This window comes from Scaptodrosophila lebanonensis, unplaced genomic scaffold (genome assembly GCF_003285725.1).
Source record: "Scaptodrosophila lebanonensis strain 11010-0011.00,11010-0021.00 unplaced genomic scaffold, SlebRS2 tig00001415-arrow-pilon, whole genome shotgun sequence".
NCBI lineage: Eukaryota > Metazoa > Arthropoda > Insecta > Diptera > Drosophilidae > Scaptodrosophila > Scaptodrosophila lebanonensis.
Genome location: NW_022060742.1, coordinates 197,715 through 217,292, shown reverse-complemented (window position 1 = coordinate 217,292; position 19,578 = coordinate 197,715). Strand labels below are relative to the sequence as shown.

At 39.5% G+C, this 19,578-nt stretch overlaps 4 protein-coding genes across 6 annotated transcripts; 2 read left to right on the top strand and 2 right to left on the bottom strand.

Annotated features, from left to right (window-relative positions):
* The first annotated feature begins 86 nt into the window (after nt 1–86).
* Nucleotides 87–1,051, top strand: LOC115632855 (histidine triad nucleotide-binding protein 3-like). Its single transcript, XM_030530115.1, has 3 exons — nt 87–423; nt 495–688; nt 769–1,051. The coding sequence occupies exons 1-3, from the start codon at nt 234–236 to the stop codon at nt 808–810; spliced, it is 426 nt and encodes a 141-aa protein (XP_030385975.1). The 5' UTR covers nt 87–233; the 3' UTR covers nt 811–1,051.
* Nucleotides 1,052–1,197: 146 nt separating this feature from the next.
* LOC115632086 lies at nt 1,198–1,930 on the top strand. The gene is made up of 3 exons (XM_030529050.1): nt 1,198–1,356; nt 1,412–1,549; nt 1,611–1,930. The coding sequence occupies exons 1-3, from the start codon at nt 1,198–1,200 to the stop codon at nt 1,686–1,688; spliced, it is 375 nt and encodes a 124-aa protein (XP_030384910.1). The 3' UTR covers nt 1,689–1,930.
* LOC115632085 (arrestin domain-containing protein 17) lies at nt 1,773–5,541 on the bottom strand. Of its 2 annotated transcripts, none has more exons than XM_030529049.1 (5): nt 5,403–5,541; nt 2,776–3,267; nt 2,661–2,714; nt 2,413–2,595; nt 1,773–2,323 (listed from the first exon to the last, which is right to left on the bottom strand). In XM_030529049.1, the coding sequence occupies exons 2-5, from the start codon at nt 3,175–3,177 to the stop codon at nt 1,940–1,942; spliced, it is 1,023 nt and encodes a 340-aa protein (XP_030384909.1). In that variant the 5' UTR covers nt 3,178–3,267; nt 5,403–5,541; the 3' UTR covers nt 1,773–1,939. The 2 variants fall into 2 exon arrangements, with proteins under 2 accessions (XP_030384909.1, XP_030384908.1); XM_030529048.1 differs by lacking the exon at nt 5,403–5,541 and adding an exon at nt 4,554–4,790.
* LOC115632084 (aspartate aminotransferase, cytoplasmic-like) lies at nt 5,298–8,036 on the bottom strand. Of its 2 annotated transcripts, none has more exons than XM_030529046.1 (7): nt 7,782–8,036; nt 7,022–7,188; nt 6,780–6,961; nt 6,237–6,714; nt 6,012–6,177; nt 5,810–5,952; nt 5,298–5,747 (listed from the first exon to the last, which is right to left on the bottom strand). In XM_030529046.1, exons 1-7 carry the CDS (start codon nt 7,853–7,855, stop codon nt 5,542–5,544), a joined length of 1,416 nt encoding a protein of 471 aa, XP_030384906.1. In that variant the 5' UTR covers nt 7,856–8,036; the 3' UTR covers nt 5,298–5,541. The 2 variants fall into 2 exon arrangements, with proteins under 2 accessions (XP_030384906.1, XP_030384907.1); XM_030529047.1 differs by lacking the exon at nt 7,782–8,036 and adding an exon at nt 7,254–7,355.
* Nucleotides 8,037–19,578: the final 11,542 nt, after the last annotated feature.

Genomic DNA, 19,578 nt, shown 5'->3' with positions numbered 1-19,578 from the left:
CTTGTGTAGTCCCTGCCAACTCGATTTATAAACAGCTGTCAGGCGAGAGCTGTCATTGCTTTACTTCAATTGCAATGAATTCATCATCAAACGACAAACTCTTGAATCGAATAGGGTGTGTTAAGAGCCGCACGAGGGCGTGCAAGTTGATTGTGTTATCAGTAGTAGGGCTGCTCTTATTGCTGCTAGTCATAACATACGCAATAGAGGCGCCCGGAGGAGACTCAGCCACCATGGCACCACCTAGCTGTATATTTTGTGATATCTCAAGCGGTAAAGTACCCCAAACTAAACTGGAGGTGGAGACGGACGAATACGTTATTTTCAAGGATATAAAACCTGCGTCTACGTACCATTACCTGGCAGTGCCAAAGCAACATTACGAAAGCCTAGAAGTACTCAACAAGTCTCACGACGGCCTGAGTAAGCAACTTCCACCAAATGCAAAGTCCATATGAATGTCCTTATCTTATCAGCACCCCTATATGTTGTAGTTACACGAATGGAGGATGGTTTGAAAAAATTCTTAGTATCGAAAAACATAAACACATCAGATGCTCTTTTTGGATTCCACTTGCCACCGTTTATCACAGTTAAACATTTGCATATGCATGCCATTGCTCCCCGTTCGGAAATTGGCATAATATATCGCATGGTATTCCGGCCTTCAACGCCATGGTTTAAAACGGTGCGTAAATAACAACAGAGTCAGAATTGACCAAATTTAAATATATGTATATATGTACGTACATATACATTTTTCAACAGGTGAGTGAGTCTCGCGACTATTTGAAAAGAAACGAACTTTAGCGGAGCGATGATGGTAGCGACAGTTTTGTAAAATGGATTCAATGCACTGAAACGGATATGCATGTATGTATGCCACACAGGAGGCATATTTATACGTATGTTTCAATAAATTATGGTGATGGGCGTTACGGATAAAGAGTTTAACATCACTTGCTTACACACAGACAATTTGTGTACAAATGGCCTTCCAGTAGTATATTTTTTCTCTAATTAGATGTAGGAATTACGTTAATAAATAAGCAGATAAATTTGAAAATTGAAAAAACGCACTTTGCACTCTGAGAACAGAAATAACCCCTAGCAAAGCCATTCCTACCACCCTTGTTGTGCAATTTGGCTTTGACAGCTGACATTTCGTGGCGATAGTACAAGGGTAGAAGAAGAAATATGTCACACTTACCGCAAATACTCCTGGGTTTTTGCTCAATAATTCTTTTTAATATTGTTATTGGCGCTGTGCCAGATCATGGGGTGAATGGCAAGCCTTTGGCCAAAGCAGCAACATTTCATTTTGCAGAATATGCATACAAGGAGACAAGCAAGAATGTAAGTTTGAATATTGATTTTTTCCAGTGGTCTCAACCGTTTCTGACAATTTCAGGAAATAATTTACCATGACTTCGAGCTAGCCTGTGAGCAGCATCCGCTGTGCTTGAATATTGTCGGTGTACCCAAGGTAAATTGCATAAGGCAGTGCATATCGCCATCATGCTTTCAGGACATTTACGCTTTCGATGAGGTACTGGGTTTTCGATGATTATGTTGGGGAAAAATTACTTTAATAAACTTGTTTGTCACAGCTCGAGGAAGGCGAGATTGATGTGCGCATGAATTCCTTTAAGGGCTGCGTCATCCAACGTGCTGGAAGCCATCGGTAGCATAAGGCGCCGCTGTTGCAGCGGTTCGACTTGCAAGAATACCTTCAGGTACTGCAATGGAAGTTTACAATGAAACAGTGGATGTAGGAGTTGGTGTATTCCACGGTTTTTATCTGCATTATGTACGTCGTTTAATTATAGGAAAAGGGTACTTTAGTATTGTCACAGGATTAACGAATTCAAAAACACTAAACTTGAATATGTCTGTGTGTAAAAGTAATATAAGTATGTATGGCAATTAACACTGGGCCTTATGCGTCGGGCTTCTCATGCAGCCATGGACGAAATATGGGCAACGATGATGGATAATGGTAATGCGTCTCAGGCTTTAGAACCGATTCCGGCCAAGTATTCGCATCGTTGGCATTGTTGCGGAAGGGATAAGTGGCCAGGATAATAGGCAGCTGAAGCTTGACCTCCTTCTCCATGGATTTTGGTTCGATGATAAAGAAAACATCATACGATATTTTAATCAAATGACAGCCATGTAAATTTGTCGGTGGCAGTGGTGGCACATACAGGCTGTCATTGTGCCACTCATCCTTGGCACCAGGTCGAATTTTTCCACGCACTAGCACAGCGAGGGCGCGCTTCTCTGTTTGCACCACTTTGCCTCGAGCCAAGTATTCAATAGTCTGTAAAAATGCGGGAAATTAAAATGAAATATTAAATCTAACTTTTCTATTAAGGCTAAGCTCTAAAGGTTTTCAATTTTAAAATTTACCTCTGTTAGAGAAGCCTTCGTGCGCTTAATGGTCACATTACTGTGATTTGATATAAAGGCAGTTACGAGGATATTTTCTCCAGGCACATAGCCACCTCGATCTAAGACAACACGACATTTGACTTGACCACCACCTACACAGGCGACGCCCAACTTGTGTTCTACTTCGCAGGTGAAGGGTTGCTGATAGAAATAAAATCAAATAAAATTATATACATTGTATGATTTATGTTAAAATCTACACTTACCGCCAGAATTGGCTTCTCTAGATTCAAATCAATGGGATTCATTACAATAAACACCTGGAAAATCAAGAATCAGAATTTAATAAACTAACTATGGTGCAAATAGGCAATATAAAACCTGATGATTTTTGTGTATTAGCCCATTGGGCTCACGCAGGGCTGCCTTGCAATAGTACTGTATCCAGCCATAGCGACCAAGAAACGTCGACGGTAAGCCCACAGGTAGGCCCAATTTGAATGGGAAACTGTGTATGCCTGGCGACAAAATGGCAGGTCCTTGATCGACATCACCCAGTAACCGCATGCGAAAATCTATGTAATTCTCTTTGTCATACGTTCGCTCCCCTCTCCCCGTTCCTGCGCGCACCACTCCTTCACCCACCACATGGAAATGTAACCCGAGGGCCGGCGTTTCATCCTGCAGCTCGATGAGAACACGACCAGATAGAAATTGACCGGGAAAATATAGCAGCGACGTGTTGTCGAAGATGATTAAAAACTTAAGAAGTTTGCGCGGCATCTTGATGTAGTCTATGTAGTGACGACACCTCCTTGGGGCCTAGTTATTGGCCAATTGGCATCGCTTCACTTAGTTTGTTGGAGGGTCAAACTGAAATGAAATGAGTAATGCTTTACACCGATATCGCTTTATCAAGGTTTTGTGAATCGGTTTGCATATTAATTAATAATGATTGTATAGTTAGGTACATTCTCTACTTTATGGGTATTGTATATTAGATATCATACAGAACGAAAACATAACTCTGGCTCGTTACAATGCAATTGTTATAACCAATTTGATTTAAGAATTTTTGTTTATTTCATTATATTGATAGTCTGAATAAAAATAATTGATTTGAGCACACGCATACAAATGTACATATATTGAGACTCATTCAAACATACGATGTATGTATGTATATACATATAAGAATTGGTAAACCGCCGGAAATCTCAAACATTAGTTTCATTTTCGTTTGGACCAGCACCACACACCTCCACAAGCATTGTTTTAGGCGCTTGTCATGACCATATTGAATAGCAATCGTCGTATCTTTCGCCAAAGGTGGAAATGTCGCTTTGTTGATTTTATGGCTTTCCGTCTGTCATGCATATACACGAACATGTCGCGTAATCGTCCCTGGACGTGGGCAGTAACTAACCAAAAACTCGGTAAGTAAAACCTGTTTACACACTTACAGTGCATTCATCTTGACAAAATGTACAAAGCATACAAAAGCAAAAACAATCCGAGAAACAACATTTTTGCTTGTACGCCTCCTGAGTAGCGTCATTCCAAGGCTGCTTAGCTGCATCAGTAAATAGTTGTAAATAGTTTCGATCGAGGGATGGTACAGTTCAATGCCTTGCGCAGAGAAGCCACAAAGCGAAATTATAATGGGCAAAATGACGCCGTAATTGGCAAAAAACGGTTAACAAATTACTGCAACAAAGAGGCACACATGTTAATGGCTCTTTTCACTTTTCATTTTTTGCGACTCGATTCCGAATGCTGTAGGTATACGATTGATGGCACAACAACAACAGAAGGCATGGTAATTGTTAACTCCAACATCAACTAAAACTGCTAATTGGTGCATGCTCTATGGGTACGCATACATACATACATACATATATATGTACATATGTATATAGTAGTTCACATTTTTAGGCCAAGTTTGTATTCGCGCTCAAATATATACATCATATATGGATACACATATCCACTTACATACATATTTGTATGTACCTACACACCCAAACAAAAAACCTCAACCAGTTGCTAACACTAATTGCACGCATTTTGAAACGCTAACGTAATCGGGTAATTGAGCAGCCAGCTTATCGATGTGTGGGTGCAACTACTTATATTTTGTATTTAAATATCAAACGTACCTCTACACACGCATTTTATTTATGAACAAAACATGTATTTATGTACATATGTGTGTATGTATGTATATGTATATTATAAGCACATTTGCTTTTTGAATGCAACCCCAGCTAGCACTTTTGACTATTTCTGGCGAGTTGTGACTTAATGTTGCTTCTTCTTCCCCCGATTATAGTGTCAAAACTGCACGCTCGACACAACAACAATTGCACCCGTTTCTGATCCACGCGCGGTGACGTTTGTTTAACAACTGAAGTCGCCATGCCTGCTAGCCCTGTTGATCACTCGATTTGACTAGGCCCAGTTGAAAAGCCAAGCTGAAATACGTGTTTCGAGTGCCTCTTTGTGACTGCGAGAGAGATTAAGAGAGCGAACGAGTGAGCAGTGGGCGTAGACTGGAAGGGGGGACTTGGATCATAATCAAAGAGTACTCGTTTGTATAAAAAGAATAATTTTAGCTTTAGCTTAGTCTTAGCTTTACGTTGACTATTTGCTGTCGACTTTATTGGCAAATTAATAATAAAAGAATTTATTTCCCTTAGTAACATATAAATTATAGTCCTTGTACAAAAAAATGCCGTAACATAAACACAAAACCCTGACTGCACATATTCAGGCATTACGGTACGATAAAGTTGTAAGAAATTTAACAGGGAAAAACAATATTCCATCAATATATGTACATATGTATAAACACAATATACCACAAAATCTGGTATTCTTGTAGATCATAAGTCTATATTATCTAATGTGCATAAGTAACTGTAAATAGCATTTATTTTACAAACGGATTTTGCAGTGTTTGATGAAATTTGAGTATGCAACAAAAAGTTTTAGTTTCACAAACGTACCCAGCATCTGCATACTTTTCGGCGTTTTCTTGATGCCGCAGCATTGGATCAAGTGGTATATATAACTAGACATATTCTTATGTACATTTTACTTGTACAAAATTATGTATACGTGTGTATATTCGGCACTATCGTATATCTATTCATCGCAATCATCATCGGCGTCATCATCATCGCCATCTTCGTCACAGTCTTCGCCATCATCTAAGGGATCAGCTTTAACAACTTCATTGATAGACTGGGCGACATACTCCACATTTTTGGTAGTCAACGCACAAACGTTAATACGACCCGATTTTAACATATAAATGTGCTTATCATTAATTAATTTTTCGGCATGTTGAGCTGTTGCGTTATGAAATGGATGAAAAGGATCGGAACAGGATTCAAGTGTTAGCATTACTCACGTTTCAATCCCGTAAAAGAGAACATGCCGATTTGCTTAACAATGTGATCCCATTTCCCAGGTGTTTCGAGCTCTACAAGCTTTTCGGATAAAGCCTTTCGCATTTCCTTGATGCGGGATGACATTTTCTTCACGGTAGAAGCCCTAGCAATTGAAAGGAAATATTATTGAAGTTCTCAGCTACTTTAGATAATTTTCAATACCACTCGCATCTATTCTCCTCGCAGCCTAAAACTTTCGTCACTAAGCGGATTCCATGTGCCGGCGGATTTGAATAATTCTGGCGCACCAGAAGCGTAAGCTGCGATGCCACGTTGGGTATGTGCTTTTTATCATTTAGAACAAGAACTAGGCAGCCTGCACGTTCACCTGTTTGGAGATCAAGGACGTTATTTCCGATCTAGCCGATTGAGTTCTTCAACACTTACAGTACAAGCCCATATTTTTGGAAAATGATTGTGCGGCTAGCAATTCGAAACCCTCTTTTATGAAATATCTAACCGGCCATGCATCTCGATCTATATCACCGCTTGCGAAACCTTGATAGGCAGTATCGAAGAATGGGAACAAGTTGCGACTTTTCATAACCTCTGCAATTTGTTTCCATTGCTTCCTACTTGGATCTGTGCCGGTGGGATTGTGCGCGGAGGCATGCAAAATGACTACGGAGCCCTCAGGCGCCTCGGCCAATTCACTTAAAAGCTTACAGATGGCCAGATTGCGCTTTTTAGGATTCCAATATGTGTAGCCTTTAACTTTCTTAAAGCCAGCTGTTCGGCAAATTCCAAAATGATTCTCCCAAGTCGGGTTCGAGCAGTAAGCAACACGTCGTTTCATGCATTTCGCTAGAAAATCACATCCCACGCGCACTGCCCCTGTTCCCGAGATAGTTTGTATAGGAAGCACCTGCATCAGGGAGTAGGAGAATCATCCTTTAAATGTATACTGTGCTGTGACTGCGTTTTACTTACACGTTCTTCTATAATGGCGCAGTTATCCTTGCCCAACAACAGTTCCATGGCCAGTTTTCTATATTGTGGATCACCCAATATCGGCAAGTATTCATGGTTTAGTTTGGGATCATTCACCAATTCCTTTTCGCATTTCTTGATAATAGGCAGGACATATGGTTTGCCTTCATCAGTGCGATATGCTGTTGGAGAAGGGACGGTTAGTCAAATGCTGTCCAATTCAAGACTTCTACACTATTTACCGCCCACACTGAGATTAACCTTCTTGGGATCTTTGTCATCTTGAAACAACTTTATCATATGAAAAATTTCGACTGGTGGCGCCGGTTTAATAACTGAAAAAGCTGATTTCGGCTTATCATCGCCATCGCAGCCTCCGCTGTAGTTTTTACTTGAACATTTTATAAGGCTGTGGAGGTGAAAGGAAGAGGATATGTAACTATTTCAAATTGATGGATTTGTGTAGACATTTACTTCAGTTTTGGTAATAACACTTGGACTGCGAACTTAAACATGTTACAATTGGCCGCACTGCAAATTTAAAATAAATGTTAACCAGGAATTTAGGTACGTAAATTTTGTCTTTTCGGCATCCGAGTTTTTACTAAAATTTCATGTATTGACTGACGTGTCTTCAAATGAGAGCTGTGTTCGCCTAGCCTCGATTCCAAGCACTATCTTTTTCAATTTATTCAATTTGCATTTATAAATGTATGGCCAATACATTACCAATAGTTATCAAATACTTATAGAGACCCAATTAATGTGAATATCAACAAATAGGTGCAAGTGCAATTTGCGCATTTAGTAAGTGTTACATAAACGCGACATAAAATTGAGAACATTACACGCATACGAGTATTTGTGTACATAGTACATGCATACAAGTATTTACATAATTCTGCTTTTAATACTGCATGTCAAGCTTAAAGACATATTTTCATTTGCGCTCCAGATATGATAAGTGGTGAATAAAGTGCGAATTTTCTGAAATGCACTCACATGTATACGTAGATATATCGCCAATTCATCGTAACTTGCTGCATTTTATTGAAAATGTTTTCGGCTTTTATCATTCTGTCAATATGTGGTTTGAAGTATTGCCATTGCGTCTGAGCACTTTCAGGCGAGCTGCTCGTGTGCCCAATGTCGCGCAATTGAATTTTAATTTTAATTATGAATAAAGACCAAAACAACTCTTGCTAGACAAACGCTTTAAAAATCGAAACACATGTCGTGTACTCGATCAAGTATACGATTTATGCTTGACAGCGCAAACAGTGCGATGTTGGCTGTTGGCTGATGGTTGTTGGCTGTTGGTTGGCAGCCTCGCCACAGCGGCACGGCAGGCTTGCCACAGTTTTTTCTGTGGAATGCAACACAAACGTGCCCGTGCAAAACACTTAACACAAATACTCATTCTTTGTCTGGCTATGAAGCAAGCAGCTTTGCCACATTTGCATGACTTGCAACTCGACGACTGGACTGGCACCACTGTGCAGCTTCCAACGAAAAGGTTTTCCCAACAAATTAGCCACGCACATACACACTCACACACACACACACACAAACAAATTTATAAATATTATTTTTGTAATACCGATTGTAAAATCATCGGCTTGCTAAAGCGCCAGTTAAAAATTAACTGAAGTTGCAACATTTCCAAATTGTGGGCGTTTTTGTTGCACAGGGTGCGCCTTCTTTGCTCCCACACTCTACAGCTCCACGGTGCAGCGCATTGCTGCAAGTGAGAGTTCCAAAATTGGGAAAAATAAAAATTGTTGCTGGACATTACAAACCACAAGATGGCCAACATGGAGTGCGTGGAGAGAAAAGTTTTCGACCACGGAGCATAATTAGTCGGTGTGCCAAATGCCTAATGAAGCACGAGGTTAACAGTCAAGTAACACATAGACATAAGAGATATCAGCCACTTATATGCCTTGCTCTGTCCAGTTTAGCGCATGGCGCCGACTGCCAACATGCAGCAGCAACAGCAGCAACAACAACAACAACGGTGACAGAAACTTGTGAATGCGAGTGTGTGAGCGTAAAAAATGAGCAACACACCACCACTTTAGCAAATTCAAATGCAAGTCATGAAAATGAAAGGCCAAGACGTCATACTAACCACAAAACAGAGGCAACAAAGAGCAACACTGAAAAATATAAAACTACGTAGTTAAACCGAAAAATAAATTTAAAAAAAAAGCAATGGGCAACCACAGAAATCTCAATCGACAAATGGGCTTGTTGCAAGTGCGCCACAGCCAGACTGCTTGGAGGACGCCGCATCTATGGCAAAGGCAACGGCGACGGTGCCGGGTAATTGATGGTGTCGGTGACGGCGACGGCGACGGCAACGGCAACGGCAACGGTTACGGCGACCGTTCCAAATGAAACCTACCAAGCAGGCGGCAGCTCAAGTTAAAAACATTGGCGCGCAGGCGCCTGCTGCACAGGTACGAGTAAACACATTTTAGGATTGGCGCAGTCAGCAAAGAAAATGAAAATCAACTCCCTGCTGGTACTACTATACTATGTGGTTTGCACATTGGTTCGTTTAGTCAGAGCTTCAAAACTATTAAAAGCACTATCGCCAGGTGATTAAATATACTCGTACATATGTTTGATTTATTTACAATTTCACGCAAATCAATAGTACCATGAAGTAAATAGTATTTAAAGAATCCCTGTGCTTGTAATGCATTGTAATGCCTATTATAATTCAATTGAATGAGTAGATCCAGTCTTGAGGTATTAGATAGAATCCGCTCCTAATGGGTGGGATTTTGTCAAACAAGTAAAAAGTGTCGGAGTTAGAAAATTGGAATTTTACGTACAACATAGTTATACTAAATAGTATCGAGTAACAGATTATATTACGTGTTGGTTGAATAAAGTAAGTTTAAGATATAACGTTAAGTTAAAAGCACTCCAGCTTCCAATTTGTATTATGTCGACGGAAAAATATTGAGTCAGTGTTAATTGATCGTACTCTCAGCGCGGTAACAGCAGTGGCAACAACAACAACAATCCTGTCTATCCAACTTGTTGAATAAGGCACGTTTTTAAGTTTTTGCACAGTTGCTGTTGTTGGTCTAGTTTGGTTGTCGGGCATGTTTGTCCGTCCAACTGTGCCTCTTTGTGTTCGTTTATCGTAGTTTGTCTAACGCTTTTTGATTATGTGAATAGTTATTGTTGTTTCTGGTATTGCGTCTGCCTTGCAGCCACTTGTTCGCTCGCTCATTCCATCGGCTTTAAATGTTAAAGTGGCTCTTAAAAGTGCAGAGTGGCAAACAGGAGGTATCCAAACAGTCCACTAAACTATCCACTACCACATCTGCTTTTGCACCGACGTATGTATGTACCTACATTGCTATGTATGTACATACTTGTATGTTTGTATGTCTGTAAACTCATTTATCTTTTTGGCAATCACTCTATTCTTCTAATTGTCATCAGATATAAATTTTAATTGGTGGTGCGTGTGGGTGGTTAATGCGTAAATTTCTAATAAATTTACACACCCATCTTTCTCATCTTACTCTATAGTTTATAATGAATTTGAATTCAATGCAAATTTTCCGATAGTGCCTTTGAAATTCGGAGGGTTAGAAAAAATTATTGTTCGTCCCTAACAAATACCACGGTTAAAGGTATTGGAATAAAAATGAAAGTGTAACTAAACGTTGCTGTTGCATAAGAGAGTAAATTCTGCACTGAAAGTTGCTTCAGCATTTCTGCAAAGGCACATTTGATTTACAAGGTTCGGTTTTTATTCATAACACTGGGGCCAAATTTAAATTTTATAACAAACCAAAATTATGATCTATGTATGTACATATGCAACAGTCACTGTTTTTTTTTACAGTTAATGAGTCAGTGTGCAATGGCGGCTCAAACTTACCCACGATACCGTAAGCAAAACAACAAAAGCATAGAGCAGTAAAATGACTGCAAAGAGCGACTTAAGTAAACTGCAAGCGCCCAAAGCCTTGCTTCTGTAAAGTCGAAATTATTTCATGTTGTGTGCATTGCCTCACCAGCGACTGCTGTTGCTGTTGCTGATGTTGCTTCAGCTTCTCTTTCTGTTACTGTTGCCACTTTGCGGTGGCGTTGGTCCGACTCGGCTCGGCTTGTGTCGGCTCGACTCGCTCATGGCTTCGGGAAGCTTTAATGGAACTTGAGTGGAGTTTCTTTTGAAGCTAGGCTTTAGAGCTCATCGTCTTTTAGTTGAGGTGACGACGCCGAGCGTGTTGGTATGCCGAACGTGGAACGCAGCTTTGCGGTATTTTACTTTTTTCGGCGCCAAGCAACAGGTGTAAGTGAAACGCGTGTGCCACGACAGAACCACTGTAAAAATAACACGAAAAAAAAACCAAAAAGTAAACTGCGTGTGTGTGTTTGTTTGTTTGTTTGGAGCTGTAACAACGAAATCTTTACTGGCAGCGCGCTCCAATTTTTTCTTGGATTATACTTATACGAGCTTTAGTCAGACAGCTGCCATGACCTTAAATGAAATGGTCATTAGCATTTCAAAAACATAAACGTAACGGTAAACAATTTGCTAGCAAGCTCGGCGTGTTGTAAACGTAACACAAACGGCTATGGCCAAAACCGAAAGAAAGGCAGACATCAGGGGCGTGAGGCGTGGCCGGTGTATTGCGTAGTAGTTGTTGTTGTTGTTGATGGCCACATTATGGCAACAATATTATAGCATAGCGGCATAAATTATAACAAAAGTGTTCCCGTGCTCGGCAGTGTTAGGCAAATCAGTTAACTTTTGTTGTCTGTCTTGGAGTTCGTACTATACATTCATAGATACTAACATATCTACATGCGTCTGCCTCCGCTCAGTCAAAGTTCAAAATATTACTATCATAAAAGTGTCGTTTAAGATTTTATTTTGTTATTAAAGTTGCGAATACGCGAGTGTTGTTGACTGTGTCATGTCATCCCTGCTTTATGGTGTTGATGATTTTGGGCCTTTGAGCGAAAAAATTAAGTGAGTGCAGCAGTGTTTAAATAAAGTGGCCAGTTAGGGCAACAACATGTTTAACAAAATGGCAGCGCAATTGATTCGCGGCAACAGCAACAACAACGGAAGCACTTTCAACAGCAACAACAAAAGCCAAAACACGTAAGTACAAGCTGCCAATTGGTGTTACCATTGTGGACTCACTAGGCTAAGCCCATAACATTGCAGTTGAGTGGTGGGCCTGCTACACATGCTGTGCTGCTGGTTGTTGGGAGCCGGCAAAACGGCAGGTGATATGTCTAAGTATTTTTTCTCTGCCCGCAACGATTAGCATTAACACCTCTGCTACACTCTATACCACAAGTATTCGAATTGATCAGCCTGTCAAAGCTGATTGTCAATGTTGACGTGCTCGTAAGGTCTATATTTTGTAGAGCATATTCAAAGCATCCAGCGTTTGAAGAAATTTTTTGCACAAAATTTAAAATCTACGATTAAGTACAATTTAACCATTTTAAGATCGTTGAGGATAAGTGATATGCATGATTGAGAAATATACAAAACCATGCCTGACAGACCCAACATAGTGCATTTTTTCTTGATAAGCAGAACGAAACGAGCTTTATCTTCGTGCTCTGTCAGAATTTTTTTGCTTTTGATCGTTGGAAGTTGCGGGAAGTATAGGGTATGTAGAGATCGGATGCGCACGTCTCAATCATTCCGTTCTTCGTTGCTGTTTGGAATGGAAGTACACTCATAGTTTTCCCGCAACTCCGCAGGTACTGGTTTTCTAATTTCACAGTGTATGGCGCCTTATAATTTTATTGCATGCAGCCTTTCTACTTTAAAAGTTACAACCGTTGTTGTGGTACGTGCTTAATCATTAACTGTACGAGTTTTACTCCACTTTGCACAAAAACTACGCTACAAATTCACCTTTATTAGTGGCAGTTTTCAAACAATGTGACACCGTTGCCTCCTGCCCCAGCCCCTACCTCGACCCTTGTTTTACGGTATTGCTGAGCCGCGTGTCCGCCCACCTTTGAGCAATTTGAGATTTTTGTTGGCTCATTAACGCGCTCGTAATGCTCCAGTGAAAAGTTTTCCTTTTCTAGTCAGCAGACCTTTAAGTCAAAGGAACACACTTCCTATACATGCATGCTCAAAGGTATCTACACACCTCTTTGGAAAGGCTGCAAGTTTTCTCTCTTTCCGCAAGTTGCGTCGTCGCGAGCGTGAACGTTGAAAAAAATTTAAAATTTGAAATCTTTCTTTGAAGTTTTATGCTTTTGTGTAGTTTGGATTGGTTATCAAACCGCAACTCTTTTCCATTTTCGTTTTTGGTCAAAAATAATTGCGTTATGCTATGTGCACTGCTGGTGGATTTGTGGTTATTATATAAAAGTATGCATGTATGTAGGTATAACGTAAGCTAAATATCCAATTGGTTTCAAAATTACGAGCACTAATCTCTACTACAACCTGTAGGCAGAGTGGGTGAGGATATAAGTATCTAGGTAAGGGGCTAGCTGCTGGCAAGCGATAAACCTGGCTATATATAGAACTGACAATGAACTTGAGTGCCGGGTGAAATAGGTCCCGAGAATTATACCAATATTCATGAACTACGTAGTGTTGTATCACAGTTGAGTTCCAAAAATTGATATACTCAGTCAATTGCGTGTCTAGCCACAACGATCGTTCCAAATGTATTCATTCGGAATGGTTGTTATTATACCCTGTACCCGTAGGGTAAAAAGGGTATATTAGGTTTGTGCAAAGTATGTAACATGCAGAAGGAAGAATCTCCGACCCCATAAAGTATATATATTCTGAATCAGCATGACGAAAGAAATCGATCTAGACATGTCCGTCCGTCTGTCCGTCTGGATGAACGCAAGGATCTCAGAAACTATAAAAGCTAGAATAACCAAAGTTGGATTCTCCTAGGTCCGAGAAAGGACGAGTTAATTTTTTTTTTTTTAATTTTCCCTTCCTTCCCCCGGTACAGAATTTCGTCAATAGCGTCCACATTTCAAATGCTACCTAAACCAAACTTTGCACACATAATTAATACATAATTATCTACTGTTGTTTAAAATATTATTATTATATATATATATATATATATATATATATATATATATATATATATATATATATTATATTATTATATTATTCAATTCGGTCAATTCTAAGAAAAGTTATTAGCGAAACAAATTCTCGCCAGTACAACCCCCCCAAACTGCAGCAACAAGTTCGCTTTTCTTCTTCCTCTTTTTGCTGATGCTATGGGCGCATATACCTCAATGTCGGATATCATAATATCATATATATATATATATATATATATATATATATATATATATATATATATATATATATATATATATATATATAATATAATAATATAATATATATATATATATATATATGTAAAGTGGCATCCTTGTGCCATTATCATCAGTTGGCACCCCCGATCAGGCGAAGGTGTAATTAAGAAGAAGTCGTGGGATAGTCGTTTTTCAACAGTCGTAAGCAGCAGTCGTGGCATTCAGTCGTCAGTAGTAAAGTTGTACAGCAGTCACTAAAGTTGGTCAGAAGTTGCAAAAGTCGGCGTCTAAACATATTTTTAAGTCTTATGTTATTATATAATACTATTCTTATTGTTTGTCAAATACTCGATATACTTTATTAAACGATTTATAAACCTAATAAATCTTACATGGGGGCTCAACCGTGTCGAGCAGCCGGACAAATATTCAGAACAGTTCAAAGTTTTTAAGTGAAGCATTCATAAAAAATGATTCTTACATAAGGGCTCAGCCGCATAAATTTTCATACGCAGTCAGTTGAAATAATACATCTAAAAGTTGCAGTGCTTAAAAATGATACGCTCAAGCAGAAAAAATAAAAATGGCGCACCAAGCAAGAAAAATCTGTTGCCGGTGGCGCGCATGGAAAATGGAAAGACATCACAAAGTGTAGACGATCTCGATCTAACGTTTGAAATGGTAGAGGAAAGCAGAGCAGTGGTAAATGATGAACAAAGTGTAAATCATACGTGCGAAAAAGAGATAAATATATACAAGTGCGAACAAGGCACAACGGCAGGAATAAAAGAAAAAGGTGCGAACGTCGAACTACATGATAATTGCGCAGTTGAAAATACCGAGAAAAGAATGTATTCTGAGGAGACACACACATGTATACAAAACCACGATTTGTCAATTTTAATTAAAATGCTGAGTGAAAAGAACGATTCTAACCCAAACAAGAACAGTGTGTCGGTGGAAAGCTTTGCAAAAGTAGTCCCTGATTTCGATGGCATAGCTATACCAGTTAAGCAGTGGGTAAATAATTTCGACGAAAACGCCGAGGCATACGAATTAAGTGAAAAACAAAAGTATGTGAATGCAAGAAATAAAATGGTTGGCACGGCCAAATTATTTGTGGAAACTATTACTGTATCAAATTATGAAATGTTATGTGCAGCCTTAATAGAAGAATTTGATAAACAGCTGAGCAGTGCCGAAGTACATAAAATGTTGCAAAAGCGGAAAAAGCGTGTGTCGGAAAATTTTCATGATTATGTGCTCCAGATGCGAAAAATAGCATCACTTGGACAAGTTGAAGATCAGTCGGTTATAAATTATATAGTTGATGGCTTAGACGTGCGTGACGATCTAAAATTTCCGTTGTACAGTGCGCCCACGTACAAAGAACTTCGAAGTCGGTATGAGCTTACTGAATTAGTGGCAAAGAGCAGTTCGTATAACAAACGTCGCGAAAACGTTGATAAAGTAGGAGACAAACAACAACAACAGCAGCATTGCTACAATTGCGGTTCAACAGAACATAAGCGGGCAGAATGTAAACGAGAAACAAAATGTTTTAAGTGTAACGGTGTCGGTCACATAGCGAAGCAGTGCGTGGCAAGCAAACAAAGCGTTAACATTGTATTAAAGGAAAATCGCGTTAAAGAAATAAAAATCGGGAAAGCAGTTGTATCGTGTTTGATTGACACTGGCGCGGATGTTTCACTTATGCGAAAACAAAAATATGAAAACATTTTCGGTGACCAAAAGTTGCAAAAGAATTTTACTAAACTGTTTGGCTTAGGCAATATTGCCACTGTCGTGTTGGGTGAATTTACAGAAACAGTTGAGGTCGATGGTTTTGTGACAAATCATACATTTCTTGTTGTACCAGATGCAAGTCTAAAAGTTGAAATAATTGTTGGCTATGACTTTTTACAGAAGTTTACTGTCACACTAAATTCCAATGGTTACACGTTCGTACAGGCGCAAACAAAAGCTGATGATGAGCAGTCTGAGTTGAATGTTTTTAACGTGGTAAGTCCAGCAAGCGAGATCGATTTAAATGTTGAATCCCAGTATGCCGAACCAGTCAAACAAATGATCGCCAATTACAAGCCGGTGGACAATGCAGTAGAATGCCCAATAAAAATGACCATCATACCGAATGTTCCAAGCATCGCTTTTCGCGAAAGTCCAAGCCGATTGTCTACAACAGAACGTGAATTTGTACGAAAACAGGTGGATGAATGGCTTCACTGTGGCATTATCAGAGAGTCGTCGTCAAACGTTGCAAGCAAGGTGGTGTTGGCCAAAAAGAAAGATAGGACCTACCGATTATGTGTGGACTATCGTAAGCTGAATACCCTCGTACTTAAGGATAGGTTCCCAGTACCAGTTGTCGAAGAAGTACTCGAGAAGATGCAAAATGCGAAATATTTTACTGTTATGGATTTGCGAAATGGCTTTTTTCATGTGCAGGTAGAGGAGCAAAGTCGAAAGTATACAGCGTTTGTTACCAAGGAAGGGTTGTATGAATTTAATAGGGCACCCTTTGGATTTTGCAACTCCCCAGCAGTGTTCGTACGATACGTTAATTACATATTTCAAACATTGATTAACAAAGGCATAATGGAGATGTATGTTGACGACATAGTTATTTTCGGAGATTCAGCTGGTCAATGTTTGGAAAATATGCGAATTGTACTGAAGCAGGCAGAAATGTATGGGCTTGATATAAAATGGGCCAAGTGTCAGTTCTTAAAGAAGAAAATAAATTTTCTGGGTCATGAAGTAGAAAACGGACGTGTTTGGCCAGGTCAAGAAAAGGTAAAAGCTGTGAAGAATTTTCCTCTTCCCAAAAACATACGGGGAGTACAGGCCTTTCTTGGACTAACGGGGTATTTTCGAAAGTTCGTTAAAGATTATGCATTACTAGCCAGACCGTTGACACAATTGTTGAGAAAAGAAGCCGAATTCAAAATTGAAGGGTTACATGTACAGGCGATAGAACAATTAAAGAATGCTTTGACGAATGAACCAGTATTGAAGATATTTATGCAGAATGCGGCAACACAGTTACATGTTGATGCGTCAAAAGATGGGTTTGGTGCTACTCTTCTCCAGCAGCATGATGGCAAGTGGCATCCTATTCTGTACTGGAGTAAAAAAACGACACCTCAAGAAGAAAAGTTGCATAGCTATTTTTTGGAAGTGAAAGCAGCATATTTAGCAACAAAAAAGCTACGACATTATTTAATGGGCAGTGAATTTGTTCTCGTTACTGATTGCGCAGCGTTTAAGATGACATCAACGAAAAAAGAAATTCCCAGAGAAGTAGTGCAGTGGTTAATGTATCTGCAAGATTTTACGTATACCATAGAACATCGCGCTGGTATAAGGATGAAGCATGTCGACAGCCTCAGTCGATTCCCAGTCATGATCGTAAGCACAGAAGTTCAGGCACAATTTTTAAAGGCCCAACGCAAAGATGAAACCTTAGTTGCAGTTGCAGAAATTTTAAAACTGAAACCATACGCAAACTACAAGGTCAGAAATCAGCTGATTTATAAACAAGTAGATGGTATTGATTTGCTAGCCGTACCGAAATGCATGGAAAAAGAAGTTATCAGGAATGCTCATAACTTTGGTCATATGGGTGTGAAGAAAACCATGCATCACATTCAGCAGGACTATTTTATAGCACACTTAGAGAAAAAAGTTGTGGAATTTATCGCGAATTGCATTGAGTGTATAACACATAACAGAAAGCTGGGTAAACAAGATGATTTTTTGCATTGTATCGACAAAGAAGATCAGCCGCTGAGTACACTCCATGTAGATCATTTGGGATCATTGGACCTGACTGCAAAGAAGTACAAATACATATTCGCTGCTGTTGACGGGTTTTCAAAATACACATGGTTGTATCCAACAAAGTCTACCGATGCGCAAGAAGTTGTTAAACATATCAGCTCGTGGGTAGCTATCTTTGGGAATCCACGGCGTATTATCAGCGACAAAGGAGCAGCATTTATATCGAAGCAGTTTAAAGATTTTTGTGAGGAACACAAAATAGAGCACATCGAGACTACTACAGGGATCCCAAGAGGAAATGGGCAGATAGAGAGAGTCAACCGAGTTATTCTGTCTGTTTTGTCAAAAATGTCTGCAGCCGAGCCGTCAAAATGGTATAAATATACATCACAGGTGCAACGATCTATTAATACACATGTCCACTCATCTACGAAGTACACTCCGTTTGAAATTATGTTCGGCGTCAAAATGCGTAATGAATCTGATCTGGAAGTGGTGAAAATTCTTCAGGACGAGCTACTGGAAGGCTTGCAGGATGAACGCAACCAAATCAGAGCTGATGCCAGAGTACAGATTGAAAAAGCTCAAAGTTGCTACAAGAAGAATTTTGACAAAAAGCGACGTAAGCATAGTGGTTACCAATTAGCAGACTTAGTAGCCATTAAAGTAACACAGTTTGTAAATGGTAAAAAGCTGGCTCCGAAATATATCGGGCCATACGAGGTTACCAAAATAAAACGTAATGGAAGGTTCGACGTGAAGAAAGTTGCAGAGTTCCAGGGTCCGAATCAGACTTCAACTTGTACTGATTCTATGAAACTGTGGCGTTACATGGGTCAAGACGAAGACGATGAAGCTGGAGAATCATCTGAGACAGATGATGAGCAGGATGGCCGAGTGTAAAGTGGCATCCTTGTGCCATTATCATCAGTTGGCACCCCCGATCAGGCGAAGGTGTAATTAAGAAGAAGTCGTGGGATAGTCGTTTTTCAACAGTCGTAAGCAGCAGTCGTGGCATTCAGTCGTCAGTAGTAAAGTTGTACAGCAGTCACTAAAGTTGGTCAGAAGTTGCAAAAGTCGGCGTCTAAACATATTTTTAAGTCTTATGTTATTATATAATACTATTCTTATTGTTTGTCAAATACTCGATATACTTTATTAAACGATTTATAAACCTAATAAATCTTACATATATATATATATATATATATATATATATATTATATTATTATATTATTCAATTCGGTCAATTCTAAGAAAAGTTATTAGCGAAACAAATTCTCGCCAGTACAACCCCCCCAAACTGCAGCAACAAGTTCGCTCTTCTTCTTCCTCTTTTTGCTGATGCTATGGGCGCATATACCTCAATGTCGGAAGTTTACCTGGGTACAGGGTATTTCACTGTCGGGCTTGCTCGCCTGTAGCGTTCTCTCTTGTTATTATTTTCGAATGCGTTTTCAAGTCTGAGCTGACCAAGACATGCGGCTCAAGCTGTTGGCGGCAACTTGGTGGCATTCAGTTGGCCAACGCACGAAGCGACGTGCATGTGTTTTGAATTTTAAATGCTACTCGTATACGAGTATTCGTGATTTATTTTTCTCCACTTACAACTCGCACTTGCACAGCACAGCATAAACTTATTTTGCTTTTTTTTTTATATTTTTAAATGCCTATTTATATGTAT